Here is an 18018-nt window from a genome sequence, read left to right as displayed (position 1 = left end):
TATTAGGTGTGTACGCGAGATTTTCGAGCTCGTTACGCTCGTAAAACAAGCGAAAAATACTCCGACGAAGTGCCAGAACGCGCGTGGCTATGTTATATACGTTTACTAGAAAAAGAAACGAAATGATTTATTACGCGATATAAAATAGTGTGCCTAGGGACCAAAAAACGCTCACGTTAATCTCATTTTCGCGAAGACAAAACAAACGAAATAGGAATGAAAATCATTTTTAATACGTTGGTTCTAGCGTTTACTTGCCTCATTTTTGTTAATAAAAGAAGAAAATACGAATAGAAAATGAAAGCTTTAAAAATCGGTTTAAAAAAAAAAAATTGAAAGAAAGTCAATCGGGACACGTGCACGATTCATACTTACGATTTTTATTTATAATACTCATCATAATGATACTCGGTAAATCAAACGAATCATCTTTTTTACGGATACGTTCATTTGAAATTTCACGATAGATCTGTACTTTAGCTCATAATAAATATTTATATATTACATATACACACGAGATATTAGTCGTCTCTGTACGCACAATTTTCTGTGCGTCAAGAAAGGACTTTGAGTTGTAATCTAATCGACGTACAAAAAAAAAAGGAAAAAAATCTTCGGTAGACAAGATGATGTGTTCTTGCACGGACATGGCCTCGTCTCTCGTTAAGTTCGTTTGAATTATTATTGTTAATGACGCGTCCACTTTGTATAAAAGTATGGGCGCTAATTTTTTTTTTCGTTTAGTTCTCTCTACTATATTTTTTAGGATTTAGAATCTGATTTTTAAGCCAGAAAAAATACCAATACAAACGTACATCACAATAGTGCTAAGGTTCGAGCGTTCGAATTACTTATTACACCAGCTCATAGATAGGATAATTATTTATGAGTTAAAGAATTTTCAAAATAGATAGCTGAGCCATATTCATGTTTTTACAATACCGCATTACAAGAGAGCATTACAATTTTTATCAATCTTCGTTATAATTCAATTGTTAAGTATATTCGTACGTATAGTCGTAAGTGAGCCATATATCGACATTTTTTTTTGCTACGAGAAAGTAGGTAATTTTAAAAGTGTCCAAGGGCATGACAAAAAAAGAGAGAAAAAGAAAAATTCGATTATGCATAAAACGTGCAATAATGTTACAGAAGCTTTAAATCAATGTGCAATAGTTCAGCGCCATAAATGTATTTGAATGTTGAGTGTATATGACTTGGAAGGCATCGATGGGTTGCCAAAATGACAAAAGCCATAACGAATTCATGAAACAAAAAATTGCGTTTCCCGTCGATTCTCTCAATAATCATAAACATAAAAAACACACACAGAGCATAAGCCAGTCTTTACAATACATCTTGAGAGGAGAAAAAATTTATTTATATTTAAATACGCGTTTGTGCGCGCATGAATATTCGAAATATTTATACACGCATACGGCGACATAAAGTGTTAGCTATAATTTAATATTACGTAGTACGTAAGCACAGTAATTTTATCATAATTTATAATTATTACATTTATATTAGATATACATATATTTATCTAGAATTTAAGCAAAAAAAAACCATGTATGTTGAATGTTAATGTTTTACTTGGGCGTCAACAGGTGTTGCGGGTGCTGCTGCGAAGCAGCGCAGGCATTTAGGCCAGTTACGAGAACACCCTTATCAGAGGGCGGGCGCACTCTCGTGAATGCGCCAATCACCGTGCGGCCCACTTAGCGACGCCCCCTTAAATGATTATTTATTTTAAGGCGCGTTATGCGAGCCCACGGCTGAAGGTTAGTTTTTCTCATTCTTGTCAATGATTTTTTTTTTTTTATTATTATTTTTATTTTTATTTTATTTTATTTTATTCATTTTTATTTTTTATTATTATTATTTTTAAATCGTAAAAGTTGCAGCTATTATTTTTAATGCAGTCGTGACAGAGAACCACAACCCCGCGAAGCGACTCTTTCGTTACGAAAGTTAACGAAATAGTTGCCTCGTGCGGCCCAAAAAAAAAAGAGTAATTTGATATTATTTATGTTTTTTATCTCATGTGCATTATAGCATTATACCATACGTACATAGATATTGCGCTCAAGATCGCGTATCTAGCCAACAAAAAAAAAGAAAACAAAAATCAATTTCGGTGCGCAGACTACGTTGATATCTTTATGCCCCCTGTATCGATTGGGTGCGCACCTTGCCCTCCATACAAAAAAAAAAAGCAAATCTTATTCTTTTTTTTTCTTCATTTGTCACTGTATCGTAGTATTTTGTTTACGAGCACGATTCGTTGGAAGATGTTGAGAAAAAAAAACCGGAAGCGAAGGTAAGGTCAAGGAATAGGTAAAAAAAAAATAGAGAGAGACATAAAGGTAGAATAACGCCGTTAATCGGTGATCACTCCGGTGCTTACGTGTTATTAGCGTACATATTTTACATATTAAATGTTGATGTTGCGAAAAATTTTTTCTCTCCTTCCACCGAAAAAAGTGCCTATATACATCCAGAAAACGTTTCACCACTCAAACCATGTTGAATACATACGAATACCAAGCATTTTTTAACGCTCGAATTATTTGATCTATGATGATACATAATTGAATACACTGAAAGTTTTTTTATTATTGGCAACTTGCGCCTGTGGAACGCAAAATGTGTTTTTTTTTTCGTTTTCATTTTCGCGGCGACTGAAGCAAAGATCTGATTATACAATTTTAGATTGTACACTCGAAGTATGTTACAAGGGGCGAACTCATACCCGCCCGATCTTTTGATTTTGTATATATAAATAAATGATATATGCCACTGAAAAAGTTATATTACGTTGTGACAGAAAGAAAAAAGAGAACAAATAAATATTTATACAAAAACAGAAAAAAAATTAACACGTGTTTCGGCTTCTTATTTCATCAGAACAAAAAAAAAATCGATGAAATAGAAGAAAAAATAAAAGAAAGCAGGGGTGGCAACGCGTCGCGAGCTCGCGTATCGATTCTCTTGCCGATTTTCTCATCATTGCCGTCGTACTTGAGCGTGCTCCGTTTTGCTAATATAATACTTCTTTAATAATTTTCCGTCCAGTCCTTTGCATTCACCGGGGTTTCGATCATTAACGCCTTAATCGATTAATCCAAAAATTTGTTGAGTCAGCATTCACGCTTGAATTATCTGAATTTCATATCATAATTGACGTTAACTATTCCTATTGCTCTTCTGTAAAAGTATGTAGTCTTCAATTAACCGAACATAGAGTACTGACTTGATAAATGAAAACGCATATATCTCTTACAACTAGAAATTTGCCTTTACAATTAAAAAATAACGTAACTATCTTAACTTTTCAACAACGAAAAAATAATAATACGATGTGGAACAAAAATTATTTGATATCTTGGATCGATGATGAACGACCACACTAATGTAACTTAACCAAAAAATTCATTATCTTCACAAGTTCGCACTGCGCAGCAACATTTCATTTTATTTTATTTATTTCTCTTTTTATAAGTAAACTAACCATACAAATGCTCCACACGGCCAAGTTGACACTAACTTTGTTTAGTTTTAATTTTTTTTCTCTCTCTCACTCATCAAATTTAATTGTTCGCGTTTGAACGAATGCATATCCGCGCGCATGTAATAATTTTATCCTAAAATATTTTTCATAATTATTTGCTACTTTCTTTTGCATAATCTTATTCACAATATATGCATAATTTTTTATTGAAGCGTATCCGCACACTTCACGCACTTATATTTCATTATTCGTTGAAAGCAAAGAAATTTAATGCCGCGAATTACTTCTTACAGATTTTGCTTCTGACCCATGCCTGATTATAATTTTACCTTCTGTATTAGTAATCAAAGCTGTTGCAATTATTTTCCGATTACTAGTATCTGACGAGCCTTTTAGACGCACCCGCTTTCTGGGATATTCTTTTTTTTTAGTGTATAATCTCATTATTAAAAATTATTAAAAATTATGAAATTAACTAAATTTTATCATATTTATACGAATTTTTACTTAGACTCATGTGTATCGTTTATTAATCTTAAATAATATTTTAAATAATACGTGCTTACGAACAAATTATGGTAACAAAAGTACTGGCACCTTTATATATTATACATTTATATAATCAAAATAATGTTCATCATAGGGTTTTTGGTGGCTGGTGTGCACCCAAATTGATGATAATAAGCGTCAATTTTTTTCTACGATCATCTCTCATAATTACGCCGATCGTAATAACTCTTTTTTCTTCCAATCGATTATGTTCATCTATCTTTTGTGTACTGTTGATTACATTAATGCACTAAAAAATAAACTTAACTTAATTTTGTAAAAACACCTGTTTACGTGAAATACTTTCGGCGACGAACTAGTTGATTTTTAATTCTTGAAAGTATACGCAAGTTATTAACTTGAATTTTTAACTAATTTTTTTTTTAAAGTCGGCCAAGTTCAATTGATCTACACTGAAAAGTTTGATCGAATTGGAATGAAAAATAAAATCCTATTTTGTCCAATTGGCAAAACCCTTTTAAGATCGATCGCTGTTAACGAATCTATACAACAATTTTATCGTTAACAAAAAGCGCAGGTATCTCGCCATATCATTCATTTTTAAATTTACGATTTTACCGTTTTTTTTACATAAAAATAGTAAAAAAGAAACAGCTCTCACGAGTCAATAATAATATCGTTTTACGTATGTGATGATTCAAAGGCTTTATAGACTAATCAATGTTATACTGACTTTTGGAATAAAATAATAATTTCTCTCGATCGAACAAGTTAATAATATTCAAGTGCAAAGTGACACTCTACATATGATTTGCAATTTGGCAATACAAAAAAAAAATTACGTAACTTCATTGTAGAAACTAACAATTACCATCATCTTTGAAATTCTATGTATCTATAACAACATTTTTTTGTTTACATGTAAACGAAATTATTAATCGTAACTTTTAACAAGTAAATATTAGAGCATCGCTTTGCACAACTGCAACATTACATTTTATAATAATGATAAAAATGTAAATTGATTATTTATTTCAGGTTGATATTCATGATATAATTATTTCAATTTTTCATCGAAATTTTAAGTAAACAATTTCTTTAGACATTAATTACCTGGAATGAATAAATAATTTTGCATATTTCATAAAGTCAAAGGGTGTAAAAAGATCAGTACTTCCACTTGTAAAATAGTCGTTCGTTTATAAAAAAAAAAAAAGAGAAATGTGAAAAAAAAATTAAATATCACGAAGTCACTAACGCTTGCTTATTTCGCTTGTACTACTTATCGATATTCTCTTTATACATCACGTTGAATGGCAAAAGTTATTTCCTATTCTAAATGTGACGATACTACATAACACAAACTCTTACTTTTTTTCATTTTTTTTTAACTAATGGAGAATCATGTGACTTTTGAAAGATTTTTTTACGCCCGTTGACAATTATATAATCAAAAATAATTAATGAAGATATTATTCACCAAAATCGAGAGATAAACTAACCAGACTGTTTTATTTTTTTCTTTCTTGTTAACCCTATGGTTGCCCATGGCCTCTAGGCTTGCGGAGTGCTAACAATGGATTACCCACACTACTCGTTCCCGTGCTAACACCTGGATTATTGGACAAACGCAGAGCATCTATAAATTACCTGAACATATATTATAATCATAGGCATATACATCAGCGCGCGTTCAATTGCGAGGCATTATCTAAATTTCTCTATCATTTTTTTTCTTTTTACTTCTTTACGATAGCTTTGACTTTTTTTTTTATTGTTACTCCTCAACGGTGAATACTTTTTTATGTCATCTCTGTTATTATTAATATTTTAAAATCATGTTTACGAACGAGGTATATAAGAGACTCGTTTCGTTTGCTCAAATCGTCGTCGCCTCGTCGCCGTCGTCGATGTTAATTTCGCCGCTTCTCTTTCTTCATTTTTTTTTCTATTTGTTCGAACCTTCTCCTTCTCGATCCTTTCTTACACTGACAAACTTTACTTTTTTTTTGTACAATCATGCATTTCGAAATTTGAAATAGTTCATGAACCCGTTATTTTTTGCCACGATATTTTTCAAGTATTTTTGAATTCGTTACTGCAAAAAATTTTGTGATCGAGCCACGTTGATCGGCTGGATGGCGTGATAATCGCGCCATTGACTAGATTCCATAATCAATTTTTTGGTCAGTGTTCCCGTTTCTTCCAACTCCTTTATCTTTCGAAAAATTTTATATTTTGACATGTGTAAAAAAAGAAAAAAACAATCTTGGAAAATTATTTCGAGTCCTCGAAAGAAAGCGATGATTGTATTGTTTTACGGAAAAACGGCTCCGAGAAGGCGTGACGCAATACGACACTTGGACCTACGAAAATTAATCCAGAAGACTAAGAATCTCACTGTACTTATGCTGTGGCCGTCAATGGAAAATTGTCAGATGATCCAGATTATGAGAGTTTACCCGGCGACGATGACCCGCTACCGTTGCTGCTGTATGGGAAAAAAATACACGAAATTCAGGCACTCGCGCGAGAAAAGTTCGTTTCTGCGTCGAAAAACATCAGCGTATATAATAAAATCAATTACTGTAAACATATTTTTGTAACGCGAAATTGACAAGGCAATCAATTTTTAATAGTCTATAGTCGTTAGAGTAATAGGTTGTAAGCGAAGAGTTTGAGCAATTATTCAAAGACAATGATCTGTGCCTTAAATATATTTACATATATATTATATATTATTTATACATATAAAAAAATGAACAACTGTAAATCGCGAATTATAAATTCTGTTAAATACGTATTAACGAATTTATTTTTTAAGAAAAGAAAATACAAATTTGTTCAAAATATATTTATATATTATATCACTCGCGAAACGTGAAGATACTGAAAGTATGAATATTTATAAAAAAAGAGCATATATTTATCAATGTTGTTTCGACAATCGAGACGTAGGCTTCAAATTATTATTGGGTCTGTAAAACAGCCTTAAGAGATTGTTCGATTTACTTAATCTTTTATTAAATTTTGTAAATGTGAGTAAATTATTTTAAAAGTGCAACCTTATTTATAAGCAATTATTGTATCGTAGAATGAAGGGGTAATTCGGCATATGTAAAATTGTGTATAACACATGAATTTATGCGCACGCAAGAATCCAGGCAATATACAATATACATGTATATTTATACATATATGCAAGAAAAAGATCGTATATATGCATAAATATAGAATCGTATATGTGAACAAAAACAAAAAATATATATATTGTATGTATACATAAGTTATTATGAAATTTTATTTTTTTCATTCTTTATTTGTATAAATTTCTGGCCTGCCATAAGATGTATGTGTACATGAACGATGGAGCAAGAAATTTTTAAGACGGTTAATTAGAGCCATCCGTACGAAAATTTCTATGACCCGTCCCGAAATAAATACTACGCGCGGATGATGAATAATATAAATATATATTTATTAATATTTATGATTATTTGATATCTCCCATTGTGTGTATATCCATTTTTTATTGTAAATGTAACAATTTCATTTTTAATTTTCATTGATCATTCATCCGAGCATTATTGTATTTTCTTTCGTACATATAACGATGATTTTTCTCATATCATTCTCTCTCATTCATGAATTTTCAAGGAGATTATTTCACTTTTCAGTAAAAAATTATATTACACTTAGATATAATAGTTGAAATGTTGATGTAGGGCAATCGGTAGCTTTTTAACGTGTACCTGATTGCACAAAAAATTTGACAGCAATGATTAGTCGACAAAATACAGTTGCCTTATAATTTTGATGTTTTTACAATTATTATAACATTTTGAAAGAAAGATATGAATTTTCGATGTTTTTTGTTGTTATTGATAAGTAAATCAACTTATGATCAATTAAACTTGAATATTAATAGTTGTTATAGCAATGTATGTGTGCATGAATGAATGAATTAGAGAAAAATAATAAATTATTGAAGTTCAAAACGATCAAAATCAAAATTCACATTGTGGAAAATGCGTAGATGGAAAATATTTTTTGAATCATTGTAAAAATAAAATAATGAACGCAATTAGCTATTCATAAGAATTAGAACGAAAAAAAATGTCAATCATGGTTATTTATTTGTTTACTGAAATATGTATGAATCTGTGTAAACGATCGAGGAATTGTAATGGCGCAACAAAATCATTATTAGTTGTTTTTCTTTTAAACGAGGCTTCTAGCTACGATGTGCTTTCGTAAGAGAGTTTCGCCAACAAAAAGCGGTTTAATAGCCAGATCTCTTCCAGTAATTCGTAGATTTGAGAAAAAAATCCAAATGTTGAAATAATGTAGTCTTCCCGATCTAACTGTATAAGAAAAACAAATTTATTGTTCATATTTTATTTTCAAGTTGATATACAGTTAAGTGAACGCACATATGACAATACAAATATATATTTATCAATATTTAATATAAAAATGATTTTATTATATCAAAATGGGCAGCGATGCAAAATATTATTATTATTAATTCTTTAAATTTATTAGTTTTTAAAGATGTCAAAATAAATTAAAAAATTCTAGATCTGATTATATAAATGATATAATATTATAGAATTAATAAAATAAATTAAGGCAATTAACGTATTTTGTGTGTTATTTTTCATAGATTATACATATTTGAAATTTTCTTAATCATCAACTATATAAATATAATGTTTTATGCCTAATTAGAAAAAGGTTAATAAATATACTCCCATATGAAAAATTTCGTACCAGCAAGTTATGTTAATGCTTTCTTGCACTTTTAACAAAACGCGCACAATTTGTCAATGTGTAGACAATACCGACGGAAAATTTATTTTTCCGGGAGTAATATAGAGTACATTTATGATTTATGACGTTTAACAACACTTGCGTCAAACAAACGACGTCAATAACTCTGTTAATGATTCAGTAAAAGGTAACATAATAAATGAAACTGTTAAATGCTCGTTATAATACCAATTATTTATTGCATAAAATATTCGACAATTTTGCACTCGTCTTGTTGATTACTCAGTATTCAAAATTGTACCTTATATTCTTATAAAAAGTTCTATATTGGTTTTTACAAGTCAAACTAAAAGTTCATTGACAACATTTTCTTTATTTATATAATATATATACTTTTTTATGCTAATGTCAATCATTAATTATTGGCCTTTCATTGGAATGCTTTCATTATCAAACATGACATGAATAGGTTGATAATACATATTTACAATTCAAAATCTATACAACAAAACACAGAAAAAGATCTTGAAGAAAGTAAATATAAAACAGATTTTCAACTTTAAAACATAATTAAGCCTCATCTGTATCAGATTTTGTACAATAAAAAATATAACATTAGGCATGCATTCTTAATTTAACTAGTATACAATCTCATGCTATAAAATATTCTAAAAGAACTTGTCTAATTGAACAGAGATGTTCTACAATGGTTCAGTGTACAAAAATTCATTTCCAATACTAGTTTTTCTGAAAGTCCTCATAACATCGACAAAAGTAATACACTAGATAAATCTTTTAATTTAGAAAATCAATAATGCAATGGAGGTATAAAAAGGCCACTATCACCCTTCCTCTTGAGTAGTCTTATTTTCTTCATTACAGATTGTAGTCATTATGATTGAGTATATGAATAAAAACCTCGCAGGTGGAAAACATTATAGACATTACCATGATGAAAGATTTAGCTGAGAGTCAAGGTGGAAAAAATTGGAAAATTATGCCATCCTGATGCTTTGGATAATTTGGAAAACAGCTGTAAAATAATTCACAATATTTTAGAATACGTTGCGTCATTCATAGTTTGCTAATAAATAGGAAAAGTAAGTTATAATCAATCTATCAAATCATGCATAAAGATATTTTTCTGTTAACATATGCATTTGACACAAGAATGAATTCAATTACATATGGTACCGTAATTGTGTCATTTTTGTATACCAGATGTTTGACTGAGTAAACGTTAGTTTTTTCAAGCATCAAGAGCTACTTCTCTGTCATTGATTCAAAATTTAATATGAAAAAAATGTGCAACACATTACACGGATCTTACCTGAGCCACATACGACGAAGATGAACAACGCCAAGAGCCATGGTCCAACGGGCGCAGACTCCTCTTGTTGTTTCTGCGATAAAAGAAATCAAAGCCATCGTTAACTCTACTTTATCGTCATAAATTTGCTTTTTTCGCGCGAATTACAATCAAAGCTATTAGTCCATCAACAAATTGTCAATCGAAATCGATCCAGCTGTTAATGAAAGCAGCCTAACCTCGGAAAGCCACGTACGCGCGAATAATAAATTAGCCGACCAGCATCGACTGAAAATTGTTAGCGAAGAGAACTGTCCCAAAGGGCCAGTCGTTCGAGCGATAATTTCGGCCCAAGCAGCTGGACGAATTGGCTCCAAACAATGACGTACCGCAACGTTCCGTACGCGTGTTTATTATTGACGATAGGCACACGGCGTGCCGCGCTCAATATGCTCGCGAAAAAAAATTAAGGGGTTGTTTTACTCACGGTGGATTTGGGCACGTTGCCGCGCTGGGTGATGAATTTCGTGGCTTTCTCGTTGGCGATGCGCATTCTCTGTTTGGGTGCCATTTTTCCTCGACTTATTCGACTTGTAAGAGCGTTGATACAAAAAAAGGGAACTACACTATACGGCAGATATATTGCACACTGGAGTGTCGTGGATGCGGCTCGCGTATTATATATATAACGTATGTACGTGAGAGAGAAAGAGAGAGAGTTGGCGACTCGGCGATGTGTGCGCTCGTGTGTGTATATGTGAAGTATGTGTGTGTACATATAAATATATGTGTGTATACGTTAGTATGTGGTAATGTGAAGGTGAATGCCGAATCCGCGATTCGCGAGAGCGAGACGGAGAGGAGGAATTTCGCGTGTGCGTGCGTATGTGTCGACGTCGTGGCAGACTCACACTTGTCGCTCTCTTTTGCGCGCCGACGGGGGGAAAAATTCAATTGTTGTTTGCGATCGTCGTTGTAATACGTCAAAACGGCGTTGGCTACATGGCAATTAGAGCAACGGTATACCCTATACTATTTACGCGTAATACGACGGACGAGTCCGCTGTTCGTTGCTCCGAAATGATTAATTTCGCGACTCGTATGAAAAAATTAAATAAATAAATAATTAAATAAATAGTGAAATAAAGGGTTGGGTTGGGAAAAGAATGGGCCTGAGATCAGTTTGCGATTCACAATACTTTTATTACCAACTGGAGTTAACGATATTTACAAATTTACATGGAAGTCTTTCGGGTGTAAAATTACCACGATTTATTCCTGCCTTTAAAGCCTTTGTAGTCGTTCATTACGGCGACGCTGTTTACTCTTTTTCAATTCCAATTCTGCGTTAACATTGTGATTAAGGAAAAACACGATATGTTATTTTATCAAAAGAATATATATGTATATACACGAATTAATTAATTCCCTGAAATTTATAAAATTAGATTTTTTTCATTTTTTTTTAAAAAGGATACTTAAATCGGTCATCGGTGGCTCTGCAAATCCGAACGATTTAGCCACTTTAGCCAAGTCCAAAGTTTCGATATTAAATACATGCTTGAGGCTATGTGAGTCGTAAGCTCGGACGTAAGATTTGAAAGCAGCTTTAGCCGCGCAATTTAGGGCATAATTTTTCGAAATCAACATCTCCAGCTATAATAATAATAATCGAAATTAGTCAAAGTTATCGGTACAATTTAATTTACTCTTTTTTATCATCATTCATTTTTAAAAACTGAAAAATAAGGCTTACTTGACTTTGAATATTTGCGATTTTGTCCCATGAAAACTCATATTCATTTACTGGAACTTTGGCCTGCTTCAGATATCTTAGGAATCCCAATTCTTCAGGTCGAAGAATTAATAACGCGTGACCAGTGGAACCTTCTCCACGAGCGGTCCTACCAACTCTATGGATATATTCCTTAAAAAAAAAAATTATTTCGTTGCATTATAAATGCAGAAAAAAATTTTCCAGATTACATGTTCTCGTAATACATACTTTTACATCATCCGAGGGATCGTATTGAACAATCCAATCTACATTTGGAATATCTAGACCTCTGGCTGCAACATCTGTACATAATAAAATACCAGTTTTGGCTTTGCAAAATTGGTAAAATGTCGTTGATCTTTTACTTTGTTTTTGTTTTCCCTGTAAAAAGTATGACATATAAGATCAAGAAGCAATTCGAAATAAATTTAAGCAACATAATGAATATTTAAAATCAATTTCTTACATGTATGGATAGAACTGGAAGATCAATAGACGTTAAAAGTAGCTCATGAAATTGCACACTCATACAAGAACTGAAAAAGACCATTACTTTCTTGTTACGATTTTTTCTCAAGAATGCAAACAACATAAGAAATCTTCTTTCACTGGGACACACAACGTGACCCTGTTGTAAGCCTTCATTGGTGGCTTTATCTTTATCGTCATCCACACCAACATAAATTAGCTCTTCTTTCATTGCAAGAGCAGTCAAAGCCTTAGTTTTTTCAGTTTGTGTGGCACTAAAGAGCATTGTCTGTCGCTTTTCTGAAATACAATTTTTTAATAAATTTAAATATAAGTTCCAATTGAAGTGGACAATTAAATATATCCTACTACTCACTGGGAAGAAGTTTAATGATTTGTTTCAAGTCTTCTTCAAAGCCATCAGCTAATATCCTATCAGCTTCATCAATTACCAAGCATTTAAGATTTTTGAATGTGAAACTCGCAGTGTTCTGTAAATGATCAAGTAATCGCCCTGGTGTTGCAATAACAATATTTATGCCCTTTTTTAGTTGTGAAGCTTCAGTACTGCGATTTGCTCCACCCATCAAAAGGCCGTAGGTAATATAATGATATTTTTTCATCAAATCATCCAGAACATCAAAAATTTGCATTGCTAGTTCACGTGTTGGTGAAATAACTATACATCCAGTACCTAAAACAAGATAAAAATTAATTATTATAGTAATTATAATTATGAAAAATAATAAAATTGTTGTTGTTTTTGATAATACTAACCATACTTTGGATTAAAATCCAATTTTTTTATTAATTCTATAGCCGGAATTAGAAAAGCCAGAGTTTTTCCAGATCCTGTTTTGGCAGCACCAACAAGATCATGTCCCTCTAGTAAAGGAGGGATCGCTTTTGCTTGAATTTCAGTCATTTGAGTAAAACCCTTTTCCTCAATTGCTTTTAAAGTATTCCAAGAAACTTTATCCTTCAACGAAGAAAATGATTTATCTTGCGCGATTTGCAACCCAAGAGATGATCCAGGTACTGTCATAAGGAAATAAACATTTATTTTAATTAATTATAATTAGATTAAAATATAAAATAACATACCCATCAACGCATAGTTATATTTAAGTAAATTAATAAAAAGTAGTGTCTACGATCTATGACTATCGAGTGCAAGTAGCAATACGTATGAACAGGTACCGACACGTGAGAGCGAGCGAGAGAAAGAAGTTTTTTTACATAAAAAATTGTATAACAAAATAAACTACTTACATTGTGCATTTGTTTTCTCGTCTTTTTTCTCATTACTGGGCGATTTTTTCCCTTGATTGTCTTTAATTTTCTCAACTCCGTTGATATCATTTTTTTCATTGGTAGTCGGTTCCTTTTCTCGACTGGCTTCGGATTTTTTGTCATCTTTTGTTATTTTTCTTTTTTCTAAATATTAATATTAGATAAGTTTATTGCAATACATAATATAATTTTATGATCATAATAATCATTTAATTGACTATATTATATTTGTACTCATAGCTATGAAACTGTATGAAACAATAGTAAAACATCATAACATAAGATCAACCTACTTGCAACTGGTTCATTTTTTTCTTCAAGTTCCAATGGCTCACTTTTTCTATCAATATCTGTAAACCCATAATATTTTAATGAATATATGAAAAGGAAAACAATAACCACACTTTTTTAATATGTTCTCACCTTTAACTTCTTTGCTTTCACTCACTGCAACTAACTTTGTTTTTTTCTCTTTCTTTTTCATTTTTCTTTTTAAAGATTTATCAGGGACAGACATTTTTGGTGTTGAAATTCGACAAAGTAAACAATTCGGTTTAACACAAAACAAAAATCAAATTTGACGATTCAAGTCAAAAGATGCGTCTACCACACTGTCCACACGTGCTTCTCAAGCAATGCGTTGGAAATTTGGAACTTGGAAGCAGCTGGCGAGATCTCGAGTGGGGGTACTACAAGTGTAATTGTGACGTCGCTATACATGCATTTTTTTACCAATTTAATTTAAAGAGCGGCTTATTTAAACAGTCGAGCATTAAAGTCATAAATACTAATTGGTAATTGTTAGAGTATATAATCAAGTTTATAAAATAACTTTTTTTAAAACCATTGCTTGAAGTTTAAATGCCAAATGTTCAAAGAACATATTTTTATTTTAAGGAAGAAAAAATAAGTTTGCGGTGAAGGCATTTAGCATAAAAAAATTTATTTACAAATTAAAATTGTACAAAATTTCAACAGTTCAAAAGTATCATTACATGATATTTTTAATAAACTAAACAATTTATTTGTCACCATAACATATGTACATAAATCACGAGGTGCTGTAGAGTTTCTAAAATTGAATTAGAAAATTCTGAAACATAATTCGTAAAATTCATTTTGAATGCTGTATTTGCACAAACGAAACTTATCGTGAAAATCTTCGGTCTTGGTTGCTTTTAAATTTTCGATATACTTTTGTTCGACGATCTCTTTGGGCTGCCTTTGGATCATACTCATTGGATTTTCGACTCCCTCGAGGACGGCAGAAGTTATCAATATTTTTTCTAACTAATCCTATTTTAATATAAAGGTCAAGAAAAATATTTTATAAAAAAAATTAAAATTTTTATGACTTTTTACATGGCAATTCTGAAATGTAAAGTTTATAAATTGTATTTTTTGATAAATTTATGTTTTAAAAAGGATACGAAAATCAACATTTGGTGGTGCTTCAAATCCGAACGATTTGGCTACTTTGGCTAAATTCAAAGTATCTACATTGAACACATCTTTTAGATTATGGGAGTCATAAGCTCGCACATAAGCAGCATAAGCTTCTTTAGCAGAAGATTGCAGAAAATATTTTGTGGAAATCAATTCCTCTAGCTGAAATTTTATTTGAAATTAAAATTTACTATGTACAATATATTTTTTTTCAAGACTTTTGAAATGCCTACCTGAAGTTGAATGTCCTTAATTTCGTTGCTTTCAACTTCAAACTCAATAACAGGAACTTTGGCTTCCTCTAAATACTTCAAAAATCCTAGCTCTTCTGGTCGCAAAATCAATAGGGCATTTCCACAACTACCTTCTCCACGAGCGGTACGACCGACTCTATGAATATATTCCTTAAAAATAAAATTTTCATATATTCAATATTTGAAATAGTTTTCATCATTATTTTTTCATGCATACACACTTTTGTATCATTTGGCGGATCATATTGAACAATCCAATCAACATTAGGAATATCTAAACCTCTGGCTGCAACATCTGTACATAACAAGGTTCCAGACTTTGCACTACAAAAGCTATAAAATGTGGCTGACCTTTTGGATTGTTGTTGTTTTCCCTGTAAAAAGCATATAAGTAATGAAGAAATAACTGAAAGATCGGCATAAATTTTTTTTTATAAATTTGATGAATTTCTTACGTGAATACTCATAACAGGTAGTTTGATAAAATTAAAAAGTTCATTATGAAATTTTACAGACTTGCAAGAACTGAAAAAGACCATAATTTTCTTATTACGGTTTTTTCTTAAGAATGTAAACAACATGAGAAGTCTTTTTTCACTATCCATTGTAATGTATCCTTGAGTCAATCCTTCAACTGTAGCTTTATCTTTGTCATCATCTACACCAACATAAACTAATTCTTTTTTTAACGCAAGAGCAGTTAATGCCTCAGTTTTTTCAGTTTTTGTGGCACTAAAAAGCATTGTTTGTCTCTCCTCTAAAATAGAAAGTCAATATTTGATTAAAGTTTATTTGTTGAATTAATTTAATAAATATTGCATAAATAAGACTTACTAGGAAGAAGTCTAATAATCTGCTTTACATCTTCTTCGAAGCCAATATCTAAAATTCTATCAGCTTCATCAAGAACAAGGCACTGGAGGTTTGAAAATGTGAAATCTTTAGAACTATTTTTCAAATGATCAAGTAAGCGACCTGGCGTAGTCACAATTATATTTGCACCCTGCTTCAGTTTTTCGAGTTCAGCTTTTCGATTTGAACCACCCATTATAAGACTATACGTATGATTATGGTATTTCATCAAGTCTCTGAGAATGCCAAAAGTCTGCATCGATAACTCACGAGTCGGGGAAATAATTATACACCCAGTTCCTATGAGTTAAGGGAAGAAAATAGAATTGGGTATTTTGTTCACATAAATATTTGAAAATAATAAATTTACTTTTCAGTTGATAATCTCACCTTTGGATGGTACAAATTTATGTTTGTAAATCAATTCTATCACTGGAATAAGAAAAGCTAAAGTTTTTCCTGAACCTGTTTTTGCAGCACCAACAAGGTCGTGTCCCTCTAATAAAGGAGGGATCGCTTTTGCTTGAATCTCAGTCATCTGCGTAAAACCCATATCTTCGATTGCCTTCAAAGTATTTTCACAAACTTTATCTTTCAATGAAGAAAAAGAGGTATCTTGTGTAGTATTTAAATCAACAGCTGAATCAGGTACTCTTGAGATGGACTGATCATTGCATTTTTTTTCTTCCTCAATTTTTTCACTTGCATTTCCTTCGATATGCAACTCATCTTTGGTAACCTCAAGCGCTATTTCACTTTTCTCTAAGTATAAAAATCACATGAGTTTTTCAATGACATATTATAAAGTAATCAAAATACAATCTATCAACTTACTAGCAACTGGCTCATCCATTTCTTCAATTTCTTCTTTTTCACTTTTTTCATTGTTGACATCTAGAAAATAATGACAGTTGAATAAGTTTGAGTGTAATCAACAATCAAAAAACTCTATTTTTAATCAATTCTCACCATTAACTTTTTCACTGTCTTTGACTAATTTCATTTTCTTCTCTTTCTTTTTCATTTTTCGCTTCAAAGCCCTATTGGGAACAGACATTTTGAGTTGTTTTGATAACTAATAAACAAGCAGGGTAAAAATCAAAGTAAGTTGACACTAAAAAATTTAGCGATCTGTCTCATAAACACGTGTTTACTCGTGCCAATGCGTACCGGAGCTACTCACTATTGGCCACGAGAGTGTATACTTCAGAGTCCAAATGCAGCGTTGTAATGGCCATATTGTCGCAGGCAGATCCTAAGAAAAGGCGGGTAGTTTGAATATATAAAAATTAATATTACACAGTTATTTGGAAATCGAATTTAAAAATTGAAGTAAAAAATTTTTAAAAAATCTTAGATTGCTGGCAATTTCGAACATGTCATACTTTTCTATTTTTTAGTGACCCCTATGTATTCAATGTTTGAGCAATCAATAATTATCCATTAATGTACACACAAGAAGGAGAGAGAAAGAGAGAGTCTTTGTTGAGTTCTCGCGTTGCTATAAGGATCATTTGTTTATTGTCGGCCCGCTCCGATTTTCGCTTCCGCTCTCTTCTTTTTCTATCTCCTCCCTTATCCCTAGTAAAAAGCTCTTCACACCTTCATTTCAATAAATTGGGTTTTTTTTAATGCCTTTACGGCTATTTCCCATAATTCCTAGTTTTATTTCTTGTTCTCTATATAAAAAATTTAGAACCATTTAAACCCTCGGAACTTCGACTCGAAGCTGAAGTTTCGACAAAACATTCAATTTTATTCAATTTTTTTTCATAAATGAAATAGTTATTCAAATTAGAAATCCACAATGTAATATTTTTAG

The 18018-nt window shown here is 31.5% G+C and overlaps 4 protein-coding genes across 5 annotated transcripts in view; 1 reads left to right on the top strand and 3 right to left on the bottom strand.

Moving 5' to 3' along the window:
• The window catches only part of LOC106659879 (protein held out wings), a 50434-nt gene extending 44035 nt beyond the window's left edge, over window positions 1-6399 (top strand). The window contains exons 7-8 of one of the 2 annotated variants that reach the window (XM_023463085.1): window positions 1611-1784; window positions 5583-5669. In XM_023463085.1, coding sequence (XP_023318853.1) covers window positions 1611-1696 — 86 coding nt within the window. In that variant the 3' untranslated portion in view covers window positions 1697-1784; window positions 5583-5669. Of the gene's footprint in view, window positions 1-1610; window positions 1785-5582 lie in introns of both variants that reach the window. The other variant, XM_014382615.2, reaches the window with a different exon arrangement.
• Window positions 6400-9010: 2611 nt separating this feature from the next.
• Window positions 9011-10826, bottom strand: LOC106659825 (stress-associated endoplasmic reticulum protein 2). The gene is made up of 3 exons (XM_014382538.2): window positions 10594-10826; window positions 10128-10200; window positions 9011-9830 (listed from the first exon to the last, which is right to left on the bottom strand). The coding sequence occupies exons 1-3, from the start codon at window positions 10675-10677 to the stop codon at window positions 9793-9795; spliced, it is 195 nt and encodes a 64-aa protein (XP_014238024.1). The 5' UTR covers window positions 10678-10826; the 3' UTR covers window positions 9011-9792.
• A 462-nt stretch (window positions 10827-11288) lies between these two features.
• On the bottom strand, window positions 11289-14284 carry LOC106659827 (probable ATP-dependent RNA helicase pitchoune). Its single transcript, XM_014382541.2, has 10 exons — window positions 14068-14284; window positions 13938-13994; window positions 13624-13788; window positions 13129-13389; window positions 12728-13045; window positions 12350-12651; window positions 12112-12264; window positions 11863-12033; window positions 11585-11762; window positions 11289-11449 (listed from the first exon to the last, which is right to left on the bottom strand). The coding sequence occupies exons 1-10, from the start codon at window positions 14159-14161 to the stop codon at window positions 11391-11393; spliced, it is 1758 nt and encodes a 585-aa protein (XP_014238027.1). The 5' UTR covers window positions 14162-14284; the 3' UTR covers window positions 11289-11390.
• Window positions 14285-14570: 286 nt separating this feature from the next.
• On the bottom strand, window positions 14571-17365 carry LOC106659832 (probable ATP-dependent RNA helicase pitchoune). The gene is made up of 9 exons (XM_014382547.2): window positions 17166-17365; window positions 17031-17090; window positions 16587-16958; window positions 16179-16496; window positions 15800-16101; window positions 15566-15718; window positions 15324-15494; window positions 15075-15252; window positions 14571-14940 (listed from the first exon to the last, which is right to left on the bottom strand). Exons 1-9 carry the CDS (start codon window positions 17251-17253, stop codon window positions 14792-14794), a joined length of 1791 nt encoding a protein of 596 aa, XP_014238033.2. The 5' UTR covers window positions 17254-17365; the 3' UTR covers window positions 14571-14791.
• Between the last annotated feature and the right edge of the window lie 653 nt (window positions 17366-18018).

The sequence above is a fragment of the Trichogramma pretiosum genome, unplaced genomic scaffold (genome assembly GCF_000599845.2).
Source record: "Trichogramma pretiosum strain Unisexual culture from Peru unplaced genomic scaffold, Tpre_2.0 scaffold19, whole genome shotgun sequence".
Classification (NCBI taxonomy): Eukaryota; Metazoa; Arthropoda; class Insecta; order Hymenoptera; family Trichogrammatidae; genus Trichogramma; species Trichogramma pretiosum.
This window is presented reverse-complemented; position numbering and strand designations above follow the sequence as displayed.

Coding starts and splice junctions, on each gene's coding strand:
- LOC106659832 (XM_014382547.2), bottom strand. CDS start 17,253: ATGTCTGTTCCCAATAGGGCTTTGAAGCGAAAAATGAAAAAGAAAGAG. Junction 16,102..16,178: donor GATTATTAGACTTCTTCCTA/GTAAGTCTTATT, acceptor TTTCTATTTTAG/AGGAGAGACAAACAATGCTT. Junction 14,941..15,074: donor ACCACCAAATGTTGATTTTC/GTATCCTTTTTA, acceptor ATATTAAAATAG/GATTAGTTAGAAAAAATATT.
- LOC106659827 (XM_014382541.2), bottom strand. CDS start 14,161: ATGTCTGTCCCTGATAAATCTTTAAAAAGAAAAATGAAAAAGAAAGAG. Junction 13,995..14,067: donor TGAAAGCAAAGAAGTTAAAG/GTGAGAACATAT, acceptor ATGGGTTTACAG/ATATTGATAGAAAAAGTGAG. Junction 11,763..11,862: donor TCGCAAATATTCAAAGTCAA/GTAAGCCTTATT, acceptor TTATTATTATAG/CTGGAGATGTTGATTTCGAA.
- LOC106659825 (XM_014382538.2), bottom strand. CDS start 10,677: ATGGCACCCAAACAGAGAATGCGCATCGCCAACGAGAAAGCCACGAAA. Junction 10,201..10,593: donor GCAACGTGCCCAAATCCACC/GTGAGTAAAACA, acceptor CTTTTATCGCAG/AAACAACAAGAGGAGTCTGC. Junction 9,831..10,127: donor CTTCGTCGTATGTGGCTCAG/GTAAGATCCGTG, acceptor ATTATTTTACAG/CTGTTTTCCAAATTATCCAA.